A 17,021-nucleotide genomic window follows, 5' to 3' on the forward strand; every position below is an offset into this window, starting at 1 on the left:
TTTTATGCTTTCCCATATTTTGTGTCTTATGTTTCTATGTCAGAACTGTAGTGCTGTAAAGTTAAGTTGATTCAAAACACACATTAAACACACATTAAACATGGCTTAATAGAGACAGTTTCAAACACAAGTACACAAATCACCTTCACTATAACTCGCAGCATTCACAGACAAACACTTGTCTTTATCTGGACACATTTTCCCCAAAAATACAACATGCTAATATTTTTAGCGCAAGTCTATGGCATTTTACATAATATAAATTAGCCTAGTGGCTAGCAGACTTTTCCTCTACTCATATGAAGCCAGGGACAACAGCGACATTTAACAAAGGTAACGTTACATAATTCAGCTCCATTACAACTCACAAGGTTCACCGACAAAACAACTGTCTTATACTAAACACATTTTCCAAACAAATACAACACAAGCCTATGGCATTTTACATTGTATAAGCCAGGATAAATCACACACAAGACTTAAAATGCTATTTTTGTGGAGGCTTTATTGTCTTCACAATTTATTGTTTCTTATCTGTGAAATTAAAGTAAATCAAAGCTTAGTTTCCACTGAGGGAAATGGTTTCAGCTTACAGAAATAGACAGGAGGTCTGTGTCACTGTGACATGTAGTTACATGTCTGGTGAGGTGCACGTCAGGCTACGGCAGCTAGCTACACTCGTAGCCTCACCTCAACATCGTCGTCAAACAGTAAAAAAACACGGTTAATTTATACTCGGACTTCGTGGTGGACTGTCGCCTGATATGTTAATTAAATGCAACACTGGACAAATTAACAAAATGTGTGGTTTTAGCGTTATTATTGTAATATAGTACAGGACGCTGTAACAATGCTAACTTAGCAAGACAAGGGAGCATAAACTTTGAAAAACATGGCGACCTGAACAGAACGAATCTGAAAGCTACAGTGTCCTGCCAGGGACAAACAGTGTGAACTGTCACGTTTGCTGAGAAATAGACAGCGCAACAGCACCTCCTACTGGCTTATACAGCTGCCTTACGCATACATGAAGCTACATGCTAACGTCAGGGAAACGTAATCTTGGTTGCTGGTGTTGTTAATTTCTCTCTGATCTTGGATCATATTCCTGCAGGAACATGTTAGAAAACTTTTTGTAAGTGATTTTTCACAATAGAAAGTGTCACAGATGTTAGAGTCACTCCCCAGCTGTAACTTGGATGTATAACGAGACGTGGATACAACTTTGAATGCAGGACCCCATTCATTCCCTATGAAAGTTGCTCAGTGATAAATTGTGCCAAAGAAGTTTAACTGCTACGTCAACACATTCTCACTCCGACCTTGTCACATATCAACTTTGGTCATGGACTTTTGCGTCCAGATACGACTTTCGTTGTCTTGACTTTAGTTCTTGACCTGTCGCATATCCCCCTGATGCCACAGAGCACCATTAAACTATCATGCCGACGTTAAAGGATGGCTTTTTTTGTTGGTTTCTGACTCCGCAAGTCACTGCCCAAGCGCCAGTTTTCAACAACTTCGGCCAAGTATAAAAGTACTTTGATTATCGGCACTGCTTCCGAATGGACTTCTGCCAGCCACGCCAGCTACTCGTGGTTTAGCGCTCTGCTAACTTGAATGGGGATACAATGATCCAGTCTTGTGTAGAGCTGCAGCAGTCACATGAAAGTTGATGGTTATCATACCATGTACATTAATTTATTTACGGCATAAATATAGACAGTGATAGAGAGAGCTGGCCGTCCAACAGTGTGCTGGGTGGAGAATGGGCCCTTTTAAGTGATGGCTAATGTGAAAATACGCCTGTGTTCAAAGAAGAACTCTCATTAAGTCAGTGCAATTTTTCTATGTACGCCCTTGAAAAAGGCAAACCCATGTCCGTCGTGTATATTTATGTTTTTTCTTAAGCATCTTTAACAAAATGATATGCTTATTTTACATAAACAAAAGCTTGCTTTAACAAAGAGAATCTATTCTCACAGGGTTAGAAAGTCTTAAATTCAAAATGTATAAATATAAAGTCATTAAATTGTCTTAAATTTGAATTTGTGAGGTCTCAGCTGCCACAAACATTGTATCTGATGTAATTTTTCAGTCTGATAGTCCACATTTCTGGTGTTAATAATCTTTAACCAACCACTGAACCTAATATTGTCTTTTACTTTATATTTGCACTTACCTGTGGGGTAAATGTAAATGGGAATTTGTAGTGTGAGAGAGGTGAAATTAAAATTGAGGTTCATTTTTTGTTTTACTCTCCTGCCTACGAGGACTTAAGGGATGCAGTTTTTGGTAAAATAGATATAATAAAATAAAATAAAATTAAATTAAATTAAATTAAATCTTTTTTTAGAAAATAAATACAAATGAAAATAGAATAAAATAAAATAAAATAAAACTACATTACATTTTTAAAATAAATATATAGATACGTAAATAAAATTACCTCCATTTATGTTGATTTCTTTTGGTTGTATAACCATTAAAACTTCAAGTTATGTCTCAGAAGGGGTACATTTTATTCTGACAGACTTTATCTGCTGGGTCTGAGATAGCAGGCGGAATATTTTACTTGGAACAAAGCACTATGACAACAAATATTTTGGACTGAGGCAACGATACTGTAATAGTCTTGTGTTTGTGTGCATAAAACAAAAATACAGAATCCATCATATATATAATGCACATTTATTTTTATCTGCAATGATGAATAAGACACAGATGATTTGTCCAAAACACAGTCTTAAATTCAGCGAAAACATACCTTGAAAACTTTTTAAAACCCTTAAATTTAAGACTGTGACACCTCCACAGTGGAAAGAAAAGCTTATTTTTAAAGGCTGTAATAAATCCTTCGAACAACAGGAGGCGCCTGATATCCACTTTTCCCTGACCTCGTGCGCAAGGTTACTTTTGGATGCATATTGCATAACAACATACATACTGCATGAGCATGATACAGTACAAAGATAGAAACCCTTTACGGCTTTCAGAATGACTATTAATAGACCCCTTTAAAAGATTTATTGTCATTTTAAATTCAGAGTAAATCTCCAAACACGCACACCATTATTAATATGTATTATATGTTATCATTCGATGGGATTTCATGCAGCCATGCACCAAGTGTGAGAGATGGAGGTTGTTACTGCGCAGCCAGACAGTCCAAACACATCAAAATCACTGTACTCACACAGTCACAAATATGGCGCCTACAAATATTCACTTACAGCAGCTTCATCTGGGGCATTTCAATCAGTAATGACAATAACACAAAACACTGTATTCCTGCAGGATTCAATGGTTTCACTATGAACTTAATATATTTTAAGCGACCTCCTGCTGCATTTCGTGTAGCAAAATATTTATATATCAAAATCTGCGGCGAGCTTTCACAGTTGAGTTGATATCTAATACACATGAATACAGGACAGAGGGGGATTTCTACAATAAATAGAACAGGATGGACTCAGAGCCAGAACTGAAATATTACTCCACACACACACACACACACACACACACACACACACACACACTGGGAGTGTTGATGCCTTCTCGTGCCGTGGGAAATATGGATTACTCATTGAGTGCTCAGATAAACTCACAAGATGTAATAAATGGGAGAAAAGCACAAATAACAGATGAAAAAAAAAAAAAATTAAATCAAAAACGTGAAATTAAATTCAAAAGCTATATTATCTTACAATTTATTTGGGGACGTAAATGATTTGTGAAAATATACGAAAGAAAGTAAAAAGGAAACTTAAAGTTCATTCGGCAGAATTAGGATACAGGGAGCAACTACCAGTAATAATAATAATAATAGTAATAATAATAATAATAATAATAATAATAATAATGATAATAGTGTAGCTAACTTATTATTAAACATTGGATTGAGCTCACATGGTGCCTATTTCCAGAAATTAATCTGCAAATACTACAAAAACAAACATACAAAATAAACAAAATCACTAAATGAAGACATTTTCCAATAGTCTACGAGTTGTAAAGACTTTACAACCATTTATAATATACATATGTGATATTATGTTAGCACAATTTTTAAAATGCAGTGTCAAAGTCACTCACAAAAATATAGGTAAAAGTTAAGTGTCTTATAAAGGAGCCCTAAAAAAACTCAGTCCATGGCAGGTTTGTTATTAAACCTAGCTTTTCCCTTTACTAATGCAAACTGCTGGCATATATTTCATCACATTCACTACTGATTTATCTCTGTTCATTCACCAGTGTTCATCTTTTTATCCAGTTTTGCTTATTATGTGTGATTTTTTGTTTATTTCTTTATTGTTATCCAGTGTCATAGGCTACTGTGCATCTCCCACCTATTCATTACATAGCTATACATATAATACCATAGTGTATACACTTGTGTGTAAAGATGCGAGTGGATGCTGCGGAACGTTAACTTAAGAATTTTGAAGATATTGCACACATTTATTATTTTGACAGCTTTTTTTGTTTGTGAAGACGAAATCCTTGACAAGTACTGGTGCATCAGAAATGTGATTTTTTTTTAATTTTTTTTTTGTTAATGTTTGTAAAAGTGAAATTTGGTGAGAATTAAAATTAGCTTTATAAGGGAAAAAAAGCATTAATATCTTTGTTACAGTAATCATAGCAAATCAGAGATAATGATGTCAGCTATACATTTAGTAGTCCTATTTAATATCTTCCCACAATGTAAAAGTGCAGGACCAACATAAATGGGAACACGTTTCAGAATATAATTTAATTTTCATCAATGTTACCCTTTAACTTTTTAAAAAAAAAAAAAAAAATCTGTGGACCAAATTAAGAACTGAGAAGTCTGGTTCCTTGAAGCTGTCACTGACGTCATGGCGTTCCCTTCTTTATCTTGTCCTTGTTTCACAATAAACCGTGTAAAATTATGGTTAGCTTTACCATTTCGAATTTTAATTATCGTTAAGACCATTTTTGATAATTATGCTTTGAAAAAAATAATGGTAACACTGTCCAACATTAACAGAAGTTAGCAATATCGAGACGTTTGTTTTGCTGTGGGAAATGTGAATGTGTTGTCATTAGCAACGAGTCGGCCATTTTGTGGGGATACGCGCCATCTTCTGGCTGTTTAATGTAAGTGGCTTCGTCTGACGTAGTACTGTATGTGTTAAAAAGAGCTGCCAAACTAACACAAAATGAATACAGTTCAAAACACTAAATGTAGAATAAATAGTATACTGTTGGTCACAAAAGTAAGCTAACCTTATGTTCCAGTTTGCTAGGTACCTGTAAAGTCCAGGTAAATTCATTATGCGTGATTAGCATTCAGTTAGTATAATGTTAGCTAGCATATCTACCTTTGGGTGATTGTGTTGTTGGTGTTTGGCAGGTATATCTGAAGGCCCTGTACCTACCATTAAAACCTCTGTCCTGTTTTTTTTGTTAATTTGATATTCGCCTTCAGAGATACTACGCTTGAAAACTGCTGACAGCTTTGGAGCTAATGCTAAACACCAGATTAGGGTTGCAGCAATATACCGGTTTCACTGTAAGGTATTCGTTGAGGGCTAACATAGCATATACATTAGCTTAGCTACAATACTGAAAAAAAATGCAGGACATTAAATTTCCCCTTTATTTAAGTTATTTTCTAAGGGAAGACTTTTTACAGATACTTTCATAACAATATAGTTTAATTCAATTGTAGTAATAAAACATTTGTTAAACCAACAGTAACCTTTCTATTTTGAGTCCTTTAAGGGTCATTCTGACAAATAATAATATAAATTCACTAATGCCATGATACCGCGAAACCTTGATATTTTCTGAGACGGTTATCATACTGTGAAAATCTCATGCTGTTGCAACCCTTCACCAGATAGACAAATAACTTCAGTTTTGTAATATTTTGCAAAAAGTGTCTCTGTGTATGGACATTTGTCTTTTTTGTAATTCAAGTTTTTAACTGGTTTGAAAGGCTCAAAACGTGGCATACATACATTATTTTCCGGGCATACAAGAATACAAGACACGTAATTTTTATAATATGGAGGAGGATTCCAGTAGATAAAGAGAAATTAACAAATACGATGAAATAAATATAAATAAATACATTTTATGTATATAGCACCTTTCAAAAGACAGTTACACAGTGCTGTACAATAAAACTAAACAAATTTAAAACACAAGGAGAATAAAACAAATAACATGTCATATGATGTCATCTAGTAAAAGATAAAATAAGAAAGGCCAAATCAATAAACAAGATAATATATCCGTAATAACATCATGAGATAGCAAAATAGACAGACTACAGAAGCGTATTGCATTCACTTGACAAATAAAAAAAAAAAATCAGTTTTACTGAGTAACTTTTTCTGTTTTTCTGAGTATTTTTTTTATTTTTCTGATTGACGGTGTAATTTTTTCTGTTTTCGTGATAATTTTGTTTCTGTTTTTCGTGGTATTTCTTGTTTTGTTTTTCGGGGTAACTTTTTCTGTTTTTCGGAGTATTTTTTTCTGAGTTTAGAGAGCAATAGAACAACAGACGCTTTCATTCCTTTCTTGAGTAAGGTGCCTGCGTAAAGTTGACATACTAATGATAACACCAACTATATGACTTAAAGACAAGAGTATCTCCCAGTGTCTCAAACCCAAAACGAAGTAAAACTGGATTAAACTGAACAAGCAAGTCATGTTTGCTTCCATTATATCGAGCTCTCAAGAAAGGAATGAAAGCGTCTGTTGTTCTATTGCTCTGAGAAAACAGAAAAAAAATACCCCGAAAAACAAACAAAAAATACCACAAAAAACAGAAACAAAATTACCACGAAAAACAGAAAAAAAATTACCATGAAAAACAGAAAAAATTACACCGTAAAACAGAAAAATTTAAAAAATTACTCAGAAAAACAGAGTGAATGCAATACGCTTCCGTAACAGACAGCTCAGATAAAATCAGAATATGCTTTCCGACTGAAGTATGTTTTCAGGAGAGACTTAAATGAAGCCAGTGACTCAGACAGCCTTTTATCCTCAGACAGGTCGATCCAGAACCTCAGGGCCCTGGGGTCAAAAGCTCTGTCCCCTTTGGTCTTCAGTCTGGACTCTGGGACAAGCAGAAGACGTTCATAAGGGACTAACAGGTCTGAAGTGTAATCTGGAGCCAGTCCATGAAGAGCCTTGAAGTCTAGAAGGACAGAGAAGTAAACAAACTAACAGACAAAAACATGTCACACGTACGTCCTCATACATCACTCTACAGGGTCACATAATCACAGAGCAAGTTCATAATGATATAGGCTTATCTGCCATTTTGATATGAGTCCATAACCAGTGGCCAAGGAGATACTCCTTTCTCCTGATCGCCATTTATTCTACTGAGTATATATTCATAAGATGTTATTTCCACCATTGCATTAACATGTTGAAGTTAAAGTATAAAAAGTGTAATGAATACAAGAATATAAGCTCCACCTGCAGGACATTCAGACAGGTATTGCACATTTCAATGTAGTTAGTTAGTCCTTATTTGCTTTTGCCATCCCTTTCACTGTGGCAGGGAAAAGCTGTTACAGAATCGTGTTTTATGTGTGATTATGCCGTTCCCTCTGCTGTGTCTCAGGCTGTATGCTGATGCTAATGATGCTCTGCTTTTTTTCTTGCAGCATTGTGTGCAGATAGTGTCCAGAGATGGAAATTCAGCCCTAATGTTCTTCTCTGCAATCTTTACGACCCTCTGGAGAGGCTTCCTCTTGGCCTGGGTGGTGTTTCCGTACCAGACAGTGATGCCAGTAGTGAGGATGCTCCCCACAGGTTGCTGGTAGGCTTGGGTGAGGGGGCGGCTGTCACTTTAAACTCTTCATATGTACTTATGTCATTCATATTTGGGTTTTGTGTATGTATGCCATTATTTTAATGTTAAATGCAAGAAAAATGTTAATTTTATTTGTGGCTTTTAATGTAAAACTTGGCTATATTATTTGTGTATCAGCACAATTGGGGCATTTTCTGCACATTTTAATAATACTGTCATAATAGTTATTTTACATATCTATAGATAACACTGATACACTTGTATTTTTTCCCCACACTGTTTTTATTGAGTAGAAATGCACGGAAGAAATGTTGGGAGCTGTTATGTCAGAGCTCGCTCTGTGTCCCTGAACGCACCACTGTTCCAGAGTGCTCGTACAGCGGTGAGTGACAGTCCTGCTCCACGGTAGCTGCTCCGCTCCTCTCCTCACTACTAGCAACAAGACCGGAGCCGAGCAGGGCAGCAGGGGTGTGTGGACAGACAGACAGACAGACAGGCAGACTGAGAGAGAGAGACAGACAGGCTGCAGTAGGACGGGCTCTGTGCTGTGTGATGTGCAGTAAATGGGATTAAACCGCTCAGACAGCGCTTGGAAACACTCGCAGCAGTAGTAGTAGTAGTAGTGGAGAGTAGGGGGAGCTCCGCGCCGAGCCGCGCCGCATGTGCTCGCCCGGTTGGAAAACTTGCACCGGCCCGTCCGTCGGAGACCAGAACAACCCAAAAGAAGAGGAAAACTAACCATAGCTGCAGTCGTGAACAAACCCCGGTTCAGGTTCAAGCACCGGGACTCGCTGAGGAGCAGCAACCCACGCCGACCCCTGCCTCCCCTCTCACATGCCTGCGTTGATGTGGGAGAGAGGGAGGGGAGCGGAGCCGGGGGATGTTTGAATTTCTCTAAACTTGCACAAATACAAGAAAAAATAGTTTGTCTGTTTTGGGAATAAAGGAGACGTCGGGTGTCATGGAGAGCCAAGCGGGCGACCTCCAGAGCTGCGAGGACGTGCGGAAGAGCGGCTACCTCCGCAAGCAGAAGTCCATGCACCGGCGGTACTTCGTGCTCCGCGCCGCCTCGGAGCGCGGCCCGGCCCGCCTGGAGTACTACGAGAGCGAGAAGAAATTCCGAGGCAAGGCCCCCGTCCCGAAGAAAGCGGTGGCGCTGGAGACATGCTTCAACATCAACAAGCGGGCCGACTCCAAGAACAAGCACATGATCGTGCTCTACACCCGGGCCGAGAGTTTCGCCATCGCCGCGGAGAACGAGGCGGACCAGGACGAGTGGTACCAGGCCATGGTGGACCTGCAGTGCAAAAGTAAGTCAAAGCACCTCACACACACATACACACACATGCACGCCCCTCACATGCATAGATGCATGCATACACACTCGACACTGTACGGGGCTCTGCATGAGAGGAGAAACGTGGCAATGCCTGCAGAGCGGAGCGGCAGGAGCGCACTGCAGATTGGGACATGTTTCATTCCAGTGTTTTGGATCATGTGCAGGGATTGTTTAAAAACCATTACAGCTTGCCAAGCCAAGTTTACATAGCGAGTGTCTGTGGAGGGTGCACTCCCATTTGCCTTGTGCATTCTTCCAAGATCTGAAAGTGGGTGGTGTTCATTTTTTTGCACTTTTAAAACAGGTCAGAGTTGTTTACAAATGGCCCCCTGAGTGTGTAAACATGCGCCTTTAAGCTGCACAGTGGAGCTTATCCTCCCCAGCAGTTCTTATCGTACTGGTGTCAGTGCTAGATATTTACTCCCAGTTGTCCTCCAGACTTTTTGGGTTTTCTCTCTTGTGGGCCTCAGCTGTGTGCAAGCTTTGCGTCTCTTTCCCAACTCAAACACACCCTGCCCTCTTGTTTACTTTGCCTGCCCCTGCTTTTCTGCTGACACTGCAATATTACATCAGGCATTGATCCCACAAGAGGACAAAAATGTCCCAAAGGTTGTGAGAGACATTTACACCTGACGGTCAGTCATTAAACATTTATTTCCTGATTGACTTGTAATGACTAAGCAGCTTAGCTCGTCCCATCAAGCTTCTCCTGGATTTATCTAATGCTGCAAATGGCTTCAACGTCCCCCTCCTCCACAAAACTACAAAAAAACCACCCGTGATTTTTGTCTCACAGCGTTTATCTGCAACTTGTGTCAACACAGCTGTCAGAGCAGAAGTGGTGAGCAGGGCAACTCCAGATCACCTGTTCAGTCCCTTGCTGTGAGAGACAGGCCACAAGGGACACATGACACAATCTTGGCAAAAGATAGGAGTTCAAGGTGCACATGACCTCCTGTCTCTGTTACATAAAACACCTGAGGAGAGAAAATGATATGTGCTGACACATCTAATGCTCCTGCTTTAATTTGAAACAACAGAAGAGCAAGTTGTGTCAAGGTGGAGACCGATTCAGTTGATTTAGTAGCTTCTAAATGTTGTATGAGGGGAATCTCCTTCTGTTGCTTGAAAGGGACAGTTCATCCCATAACCAAAAACACATATTTCGCCTCTTACCTGCAGTGCTATTTATCAGTCTAGATTGTTTTGGCATGGGTTGCCAAGTGTAAGAGATGTCAGCTGTAGAGATATCTGCCTTCTCCCCAGTATAAAGGAACTAGATGCCAACACAAGTGAGAAACTCAACAGCAATGTGTGTTTCCAGAAACCATGACCTGGTTACTCAAGATAATCCACAGACCTTGTTGTGAGCAGTTTCATGTAGGAACTATATTCTTTCTACCAAACTACACCCACCAACTGTATCACTGCTCAGAAGGAGGCGTGCATCTACTCATGGATGAGAGCAGGGTTTGCATAAAGTCCTTGAAGTGCTTGAATTTTGAGGGGAAAAAATGAAGCACTGGAATACCTTGAGAAGTGCTTGAAAAGAACTTGAAATTCAAATTAACCACTTAATGTCGTCTTCTATTTTGAACAAAGTATTGCTCATTGGTTCACCACAGTTAAATTGCTCTTTTTTAAAATTCAGATGTGTCAGTGTCTCGTCCTCCCTCTCCTTTCTTCCTGCCTGACACCGTAGTTTAGTTTAACTTCGCTCTACCTTAAAAACCCAAGCAAAACCAGTAGGCCAATGTTAGCACAGCGAAACTGGTGTGGCTTAAAGTGTCATCTCGGTAGTAATTTAATTAAATATTTATGGGAGCATAGTCGAGTTTGCAGACTTGTATTTTTTGTCTCTTGTATGATGTGCTTGTAAACCTTTTGGCATGGCTACACTTAACATGACTTAACATGATGAGCTGGCTTTTCACCATGATTTGTCTTCCTCTCTCTTCAGCGGTGTTCCCATGTCGTAGCTCTGCCGAGAACTGCAAGTGAAACTTAAGTTCCAGCTGGCGTCGTTTCCTTGCGCTACTTTCAGATGGTTATATTTGAAATATGTATTTTCGTTTCTTCATAATGTGAACTCCTTTTGTTACCAGATGAGAATTCTCTCTGATAGCAACCAGCGTGGCGGGGTTTCTGCCTCTCGTCTTGCCCTGTGTGCGGGTCGCGCGCTGAGCGGGAGTTCAGTTGTTTTGAGTTTCTGTAGTTACTTTGATGCTGTCGCCCTGTCTATGGATTGGAACTTTTCAAATCACGAGAATGCTCTCAACACCATGCAGTTCAAATGTTTTGTTGCAGATTTTATACAGTTATGCCTAAGTAGGATAAGAAACCCTTCTCTGAAAAGAGAAATATTGATCACATCATTTATTTGTTTAATAAAAAGTTATGTGTGAAAATGAATTATTAGCTTTGACTGAAGTCCTTAAGAATGTGCTTGAAAAAGTACTTAAAAGTCCTCGAATTTAATTTTGTATTGTCTGTATGAAAATTGCAAGAGGCTCATGTAAACTTTAGTGGCGTCCTCCTTGGCTGAGCTGTAACGCTAGCTAGGTCAGTGGTGCTAGGTCAGCTAGAAGTAGATGCACTCTTCCTTCTGCACGGTGAAATGGTTGGCTGGTGAAGTTTGGTAGAAAGAAAATAGCTCCTAATATGAAACTGCTCCAGATCTAGTTTCATAATAGTAGAGATAAGACAGACATTTCTACGTCTGATATCTCCAACACTTTGCAGCTCTTTGCCAAAACAACCAAGGTTGATAAATAGCACAACAGGTAAGAGGAAAAATGTGTTTTTGAGTCAGGATGAACTGTCCCTTTAACACAACTAGGTCTGTGTGTGTTGGTGTGTGCTCAGCCCACTTTCCCCAAGTATTTGACGAGTCTGCGCGAGATGGGAGAGTGAATAGACAGATGTTGGAGCCTGGGGAATTGTGAGAAACTGACTTTACAACCCTGTTATACAGAAAAAAACTGCTCCGAAATGAAAGCAATCTAATCAAAGTGTTCTGTGCGTAAAGGTCAGATGTACAGAAATCCTTGTGGCTCAGCAGGTTAGCACGCTCGGCCTTTTCAAGGAAGCCAGACAACCAGCCGGCTCGAGCATCATCATGAGTCGTCTTTGAAATTACAGCTCCGGTGGGCTGCACTGTCTGACGGCTACTTGTCTCCCTCTTTTGTTGCTTCCAGTGTTGGGTTTCTCGTGTAAATCACACTCTCTGACAGCGACAAAAGGCTGCGGCCGAGCTGCTGTGTAAACCAGCATGTTGGCAGGCATTTTCTTGTGGTATGTGCTGCAGTCCATCCTGCTCATACAAAAAAAAAAAGAAGGGAGGCCACACACACATGATCCATGCTTGTATAGGGAGAGTTTCGTAAGAGGGGGAGTTGTAAGGTCATGGCCGATTGCTGCCTAAACCTGCATGTGCGAAAATAGCTGAAATGCACACACACTGAACACTGGCAGGATTCCTGCCTGTAATAACCCTCCTCTGGTATGTGCAGCTCATACACAGTTTCAAGTCTTCGGTGTCTGTGTGTTGATTGAAGCTCCACACCCCTCTCCGATGCCGCCATCCCCCCTGCCTCGTCTACACACACTGTCACTCCTCTACTGTCAGTACAGTAAAGTGTTTGTCCCTCAGTGGGGAGACAGAGGAATTCACAGCCTGCAGATTGAGAACAGGGCGAAGCTTAGGGGCACGGAGCCAAGAGATGCTGCACTGTCTGTTTCACATACTTTCCAGAGGACCACCCCCTCAATTTGATACCTGTGCTGCTCATATGAAGCCCTGTCAGTCACTGCACAGGGGGAAGTTCCCAGTGGCATGCCTCAGCTGGAGGGTGAATTAAAGTTATTTAAAGTTTAAGTTTGGAATAATTGTGCTGCTTTGGGTGTGCACAGCAAGAAGTTCCCCAGCTTGCACGTTGGTGAGCATGCATACAGGGGAGGCACAACAAAAACAGTGCATGTCCACGCTGCCTTGTAGTGCTTTGGGCCTGGGAAACTCACCTAAAGCAGCCCAGGAACTGTCCAATAATCGCACAGCCTCCCCTCTAGCCAGCGGTAATTGCACAAACACGAGCCAGCTGCCGTGCAGGGCGATATTAGGATCCCAGTTATTTATTCAGCTGAGTCCAGTAAGACCCTTTCGGGCAGCGAGTACAGTATCAGGCTTGAGGGCGGCTATTTGCTCAACTATTAGGAGTCAGTCGAGTGTGTAAAGGCTTAACCTCGACGAAACGGGCGGAGGTGCGGCCCACAGTCGCCGTTTGCCAGGAAAACTGTCCCGCAGCTCAGGCACCACCTCAGGGATTGTTGTTGACCTCAATAAAACAATATGGCGGAGTCAAACTTTGGAGCCAGTGGCACTGAATGAGGGAGAAACACCCACTGCATGTGTTACAGCAGCAAAGGAAAAGTCTGACAGGATTGTCTCTGATGTAGTGTTGGAATAATCCACTTATCATTTGAGAGAAAAGTAATCCACAACCATTTTGATAATAATTTAAAGGGTAACTTTGGTATTTTTCAACCTGGACCTTATTTTCAGGCTGCAGTGTTGGGGCATTTGTGCAATGTACGCCCATTAAAAGTGTTTATTTTTGTCACTGACAGGCTCAGATTCATTATAAGTGTCTGACAACATTCTGGAAATGATCCCTACAGAGATAGACCTTTTTTCTTAAAGGTTAAGATCTATTTTGTTAAACCAGAAACAGCCCTGAAATCAGACTTGTAAAACACACTTCATTTAAAGAAGAAAACAAAATAAAACTCACAAAAACAGTCTTGATTTGTCTTGTCACTGTTCCAGCAATCACCAACTCTGAAGTTGTGAAAATAAACCCTTAATTCACCCAGTTAGATGTGAAAATATGCTGGCTCTATACACACTTAAATTACTGTTTATTTGAATGGAGTCTGGTGTGTTTGGCGATGGCGTTTCAGGGCTGTTTCTGGTTGAACAAAAAGGACCTTACTCTTTAACATATAGGTCTGTTTCTGTAGGGATTCTTTTCATGACATTGTCAGACACTTATGATAAAAACTCTGAGCCTGACAGTGGCAAAAACACACACTTTTAGTGGATGTAAATTGAGACTGCATAATTACCCGTTAACATTACATTGTAGTCTGCTTCACGGCTGCAGCTGTCTCGCTTATACTGAATCAATTTAAAAAATTGTTTGTCACTTGACATGTGTATGGGAAAATAGAGTCCAGTAATTGTTTGTGTTATTTATCAAGAATATGTGCTGTTTTTTTTTTCTTTTTGTTTTATATGATGGCAAATTTAACATCTTTGGGTTTTGTACTGCTGATTGAAAGAGACAAAACAGCTTGACGAGACTGCTTTGTGCTTAGGGAAATAGTAACTGGCCCGTATTCACTATTTCCTGACATTTTACTGTACCATTTCCCAAAATAATCAACTAGATGAAACAAAAATGAGAAGCAATCAGTTGTTGCAGCTCTGCTCTGACTCAAATGAGCCCCGACATTATGTCATGTTTGTCTTAATTTAAAGGGACTGCTCACTCAAAAACATAAAACTTTTATTCTGCCCCAAACACTTAAGCCCAAAGTCCACACACAGGCTTTTTCTGAGTGAGCTCCATCTGCTGATCTCCTGCTGAGATACACAAAATGAAAATCGATAAAAGAGGAAACGATCATTAGATTAAAAGATAATGACACTAATCGTTAGGTGCAGCCCTGACCAGCAGCACCGTCTATCTGTTTACATCACCGCAGGACACTAAATCTCCGTGGAATTCAGTTTCCCTCGTTCAGAGCTCTCAAATAAAAAAACAGTACATTTGAAACAACATCTGTTTCCAAATATAATGATATGGTTATTCATGCTGGTCCACAAACCTCAATGTGAGCAGCTTTTTCCTCCACTATAAATCTGTTTTCACTTAGGTCTGTGGATTATCATGATGTAGTTTTTGACACTTTTTAGCACCACAAAACAAATGGCAGTGTGTCAGGTTGAGCCGCGGCCAATATCCAGAGCTCAGCAAATCACACCGAAACTCTTAAATCTGAACTGATATGAGGAAAAGTGTGTTTCTGAGTTGACCGTGTGTAGAAAAGACTCTCTTGTCAGACTGTGGCCCTGGAGTGGGTTTATCTGGGAGTGTCGTTTGGCTGCTCTGACCAATGAGATCTGGATCTCACCAGTGGCTCGCCGAGCTGCCCGATTAAACGTTAAGCCGCGTTTAAGCACTGCTCATCTCCCTAATTAGGCAGTAATTATTGTCTCGAGGGTCAGCTGCTGGTGGCACAGCAGAGGCTGTGCGCTAACAAAGTCACAGGGGGAAGCCACAAAGTCTAGAGTTTAAAAATGATCAGTGACCAGTATTTTTCCTGTTGATTTGTCCTCGCTCATTTAATCCAGGCTGAGGAGCGGTGAGCTGCCACAGGTTATTTCCTCTGCATAAATAGTTTGCGCACGTTAACACCCTGTAATTTCATTTAACACGACAAGCCAGCCAGCAGGACCTCGGCACCGGCCAGCTCCGGCTTGTTTGTGATGCTGCGGCTCCTTGCCTCAGTGAGTCTGAAATGGCCTTGAGCGCTCCTCTTCACGTCTTCCTGTTGTGCATCGGGGTCGGCCCGTCGCTGAGGCAGCCCGTCAATTAAGTGCTCGGGTTTGATCGACAGCAAAGCAAGGCCACGGGCAACAAGATCCATTTAGTCAATGAGCGCCCATATGTTGTGCAGGATAGAGCCGTGGGGCTTTAAATGCATAGTAACCTTTTATAGCAGGGCCGTATTGATTGCTGTTGGTTGATACTAGCCCATTACCACTGTAGTAGACGAGGTCAGGAAGTTCACGAGTTGGGATTTATCAGCCTTACAATGAATGCATTAGAAAGAGAAGTGAGTGAAAACCTTCCTCATTAGCTACTGGGCTTTTCCTCTGGGAGATACAGTACAAGATGCTGCATTGATTGGATGTAGACATAGCATGAATCCTGCCTTTCCCAATCTTTGTAGTAAATAATGACTTATCTTCAGTTGTTTTTTTTTTCTTATCCTTCAAAAATGGCAACATACTTATAAAAAATGTAAAAGAAACCTTATGCTTTACTTTTTGGAATGACATCCAGGAGCTGTGTCGAGTAAAATGAGATGAGAGTGGTATAAAACATTTGTTTTCTACATCGTAGCACAAAGGAATGCACACAGAGTATGAAGAGTTTCTTGTTTCTTTTGGATGCACACTCTCTCACAAATGCTTCCATGCAGCGTTTCTAGATTTTATATTCGTTATAAATTAAAGCATGAAGAGTGGGACTGTTTTTTGCATTACCATGGCCCTAGTTATTATTAAAGGAATACTTCACCCCCTGAATAATCACTTGTATATCAATTAATCTCTCCCTCATTACGTTGAATCTGTGAAGAAAACCTTTTTCCCCCGCATGCCTTTATGGTGATCTAAGAATCTAAAAAAAATCTTGATGAATTGAAATCATAGGGGTCCACGTTTAACAACTATATCAAAACATCTGTTTACAAACTCTCACACAACTCGTGCTCATTTATTGTTTTAATTATTTAAATTATTGTTTTATTCATTCATTCATTTTCTGTAACCGCTTATCCTGTTAGGGGTCGCAGGGGGCTGGAGCCTATCCCAGCTGACGTTGGGTGAGAGTCAGGGTACACCCTGGACACCAGACTATCACAGGGCTGACACATAGAGACAGACAACCATTCACACTCACATTCACACCTACGGACAATTTAGAGTCACCAGCCCTTTTTAGATAGGAATTGTGCAAATTTTCAGGAAAGCCTTCTTCTTTCAGTCTTCTTTCAGCATTGGCAGTATAAAAACAAAATCAGGGA

General features: G+C 40.3%; 1 protein-coding gene across 1 annotated transcript in view; it reads left to right on the forward strand.

Annotated features, from left to right (window-relative positions):
* Window positions 1–8,166: 8,166 nt before the first annotated feature.
* The window catches only part of si:ch73-335l21.1 (insulin receptor substrate 1-B), a 76,884-nt gene continuing 68,029 nt past the window's right edge, over window positions 8,167–17,021 (forward strand). The window contains exon 1 of the mRNA XM_049568070.1: window positions 8,167–9,117. Within this exon, the coding sequence (XP_049424027.1) occupies window positions 8,769–9,117 (349 nt within the window). The 5' untranslated portion in view covers window positions 8,167–8,768. The remainder of the gene's footprint in view (window positions 9,118–17,021) is intronic.

Source organism: Epinephelus fuscoguttatus, linkage group LG23, assembly GCF_011397635.1.
Source record: "Epinephelus fuscoguttatus linkage group LG23, E.fuscoguttatus.final_Chr_v1".
In the NCBI taxonomy this organism is placed as follows: Eukaryota; Metazoa; Chordata; class Actinopteri; order Perciformes; family Serranidae; genus Epinephelus; species Epinephelus fuscoguttatus.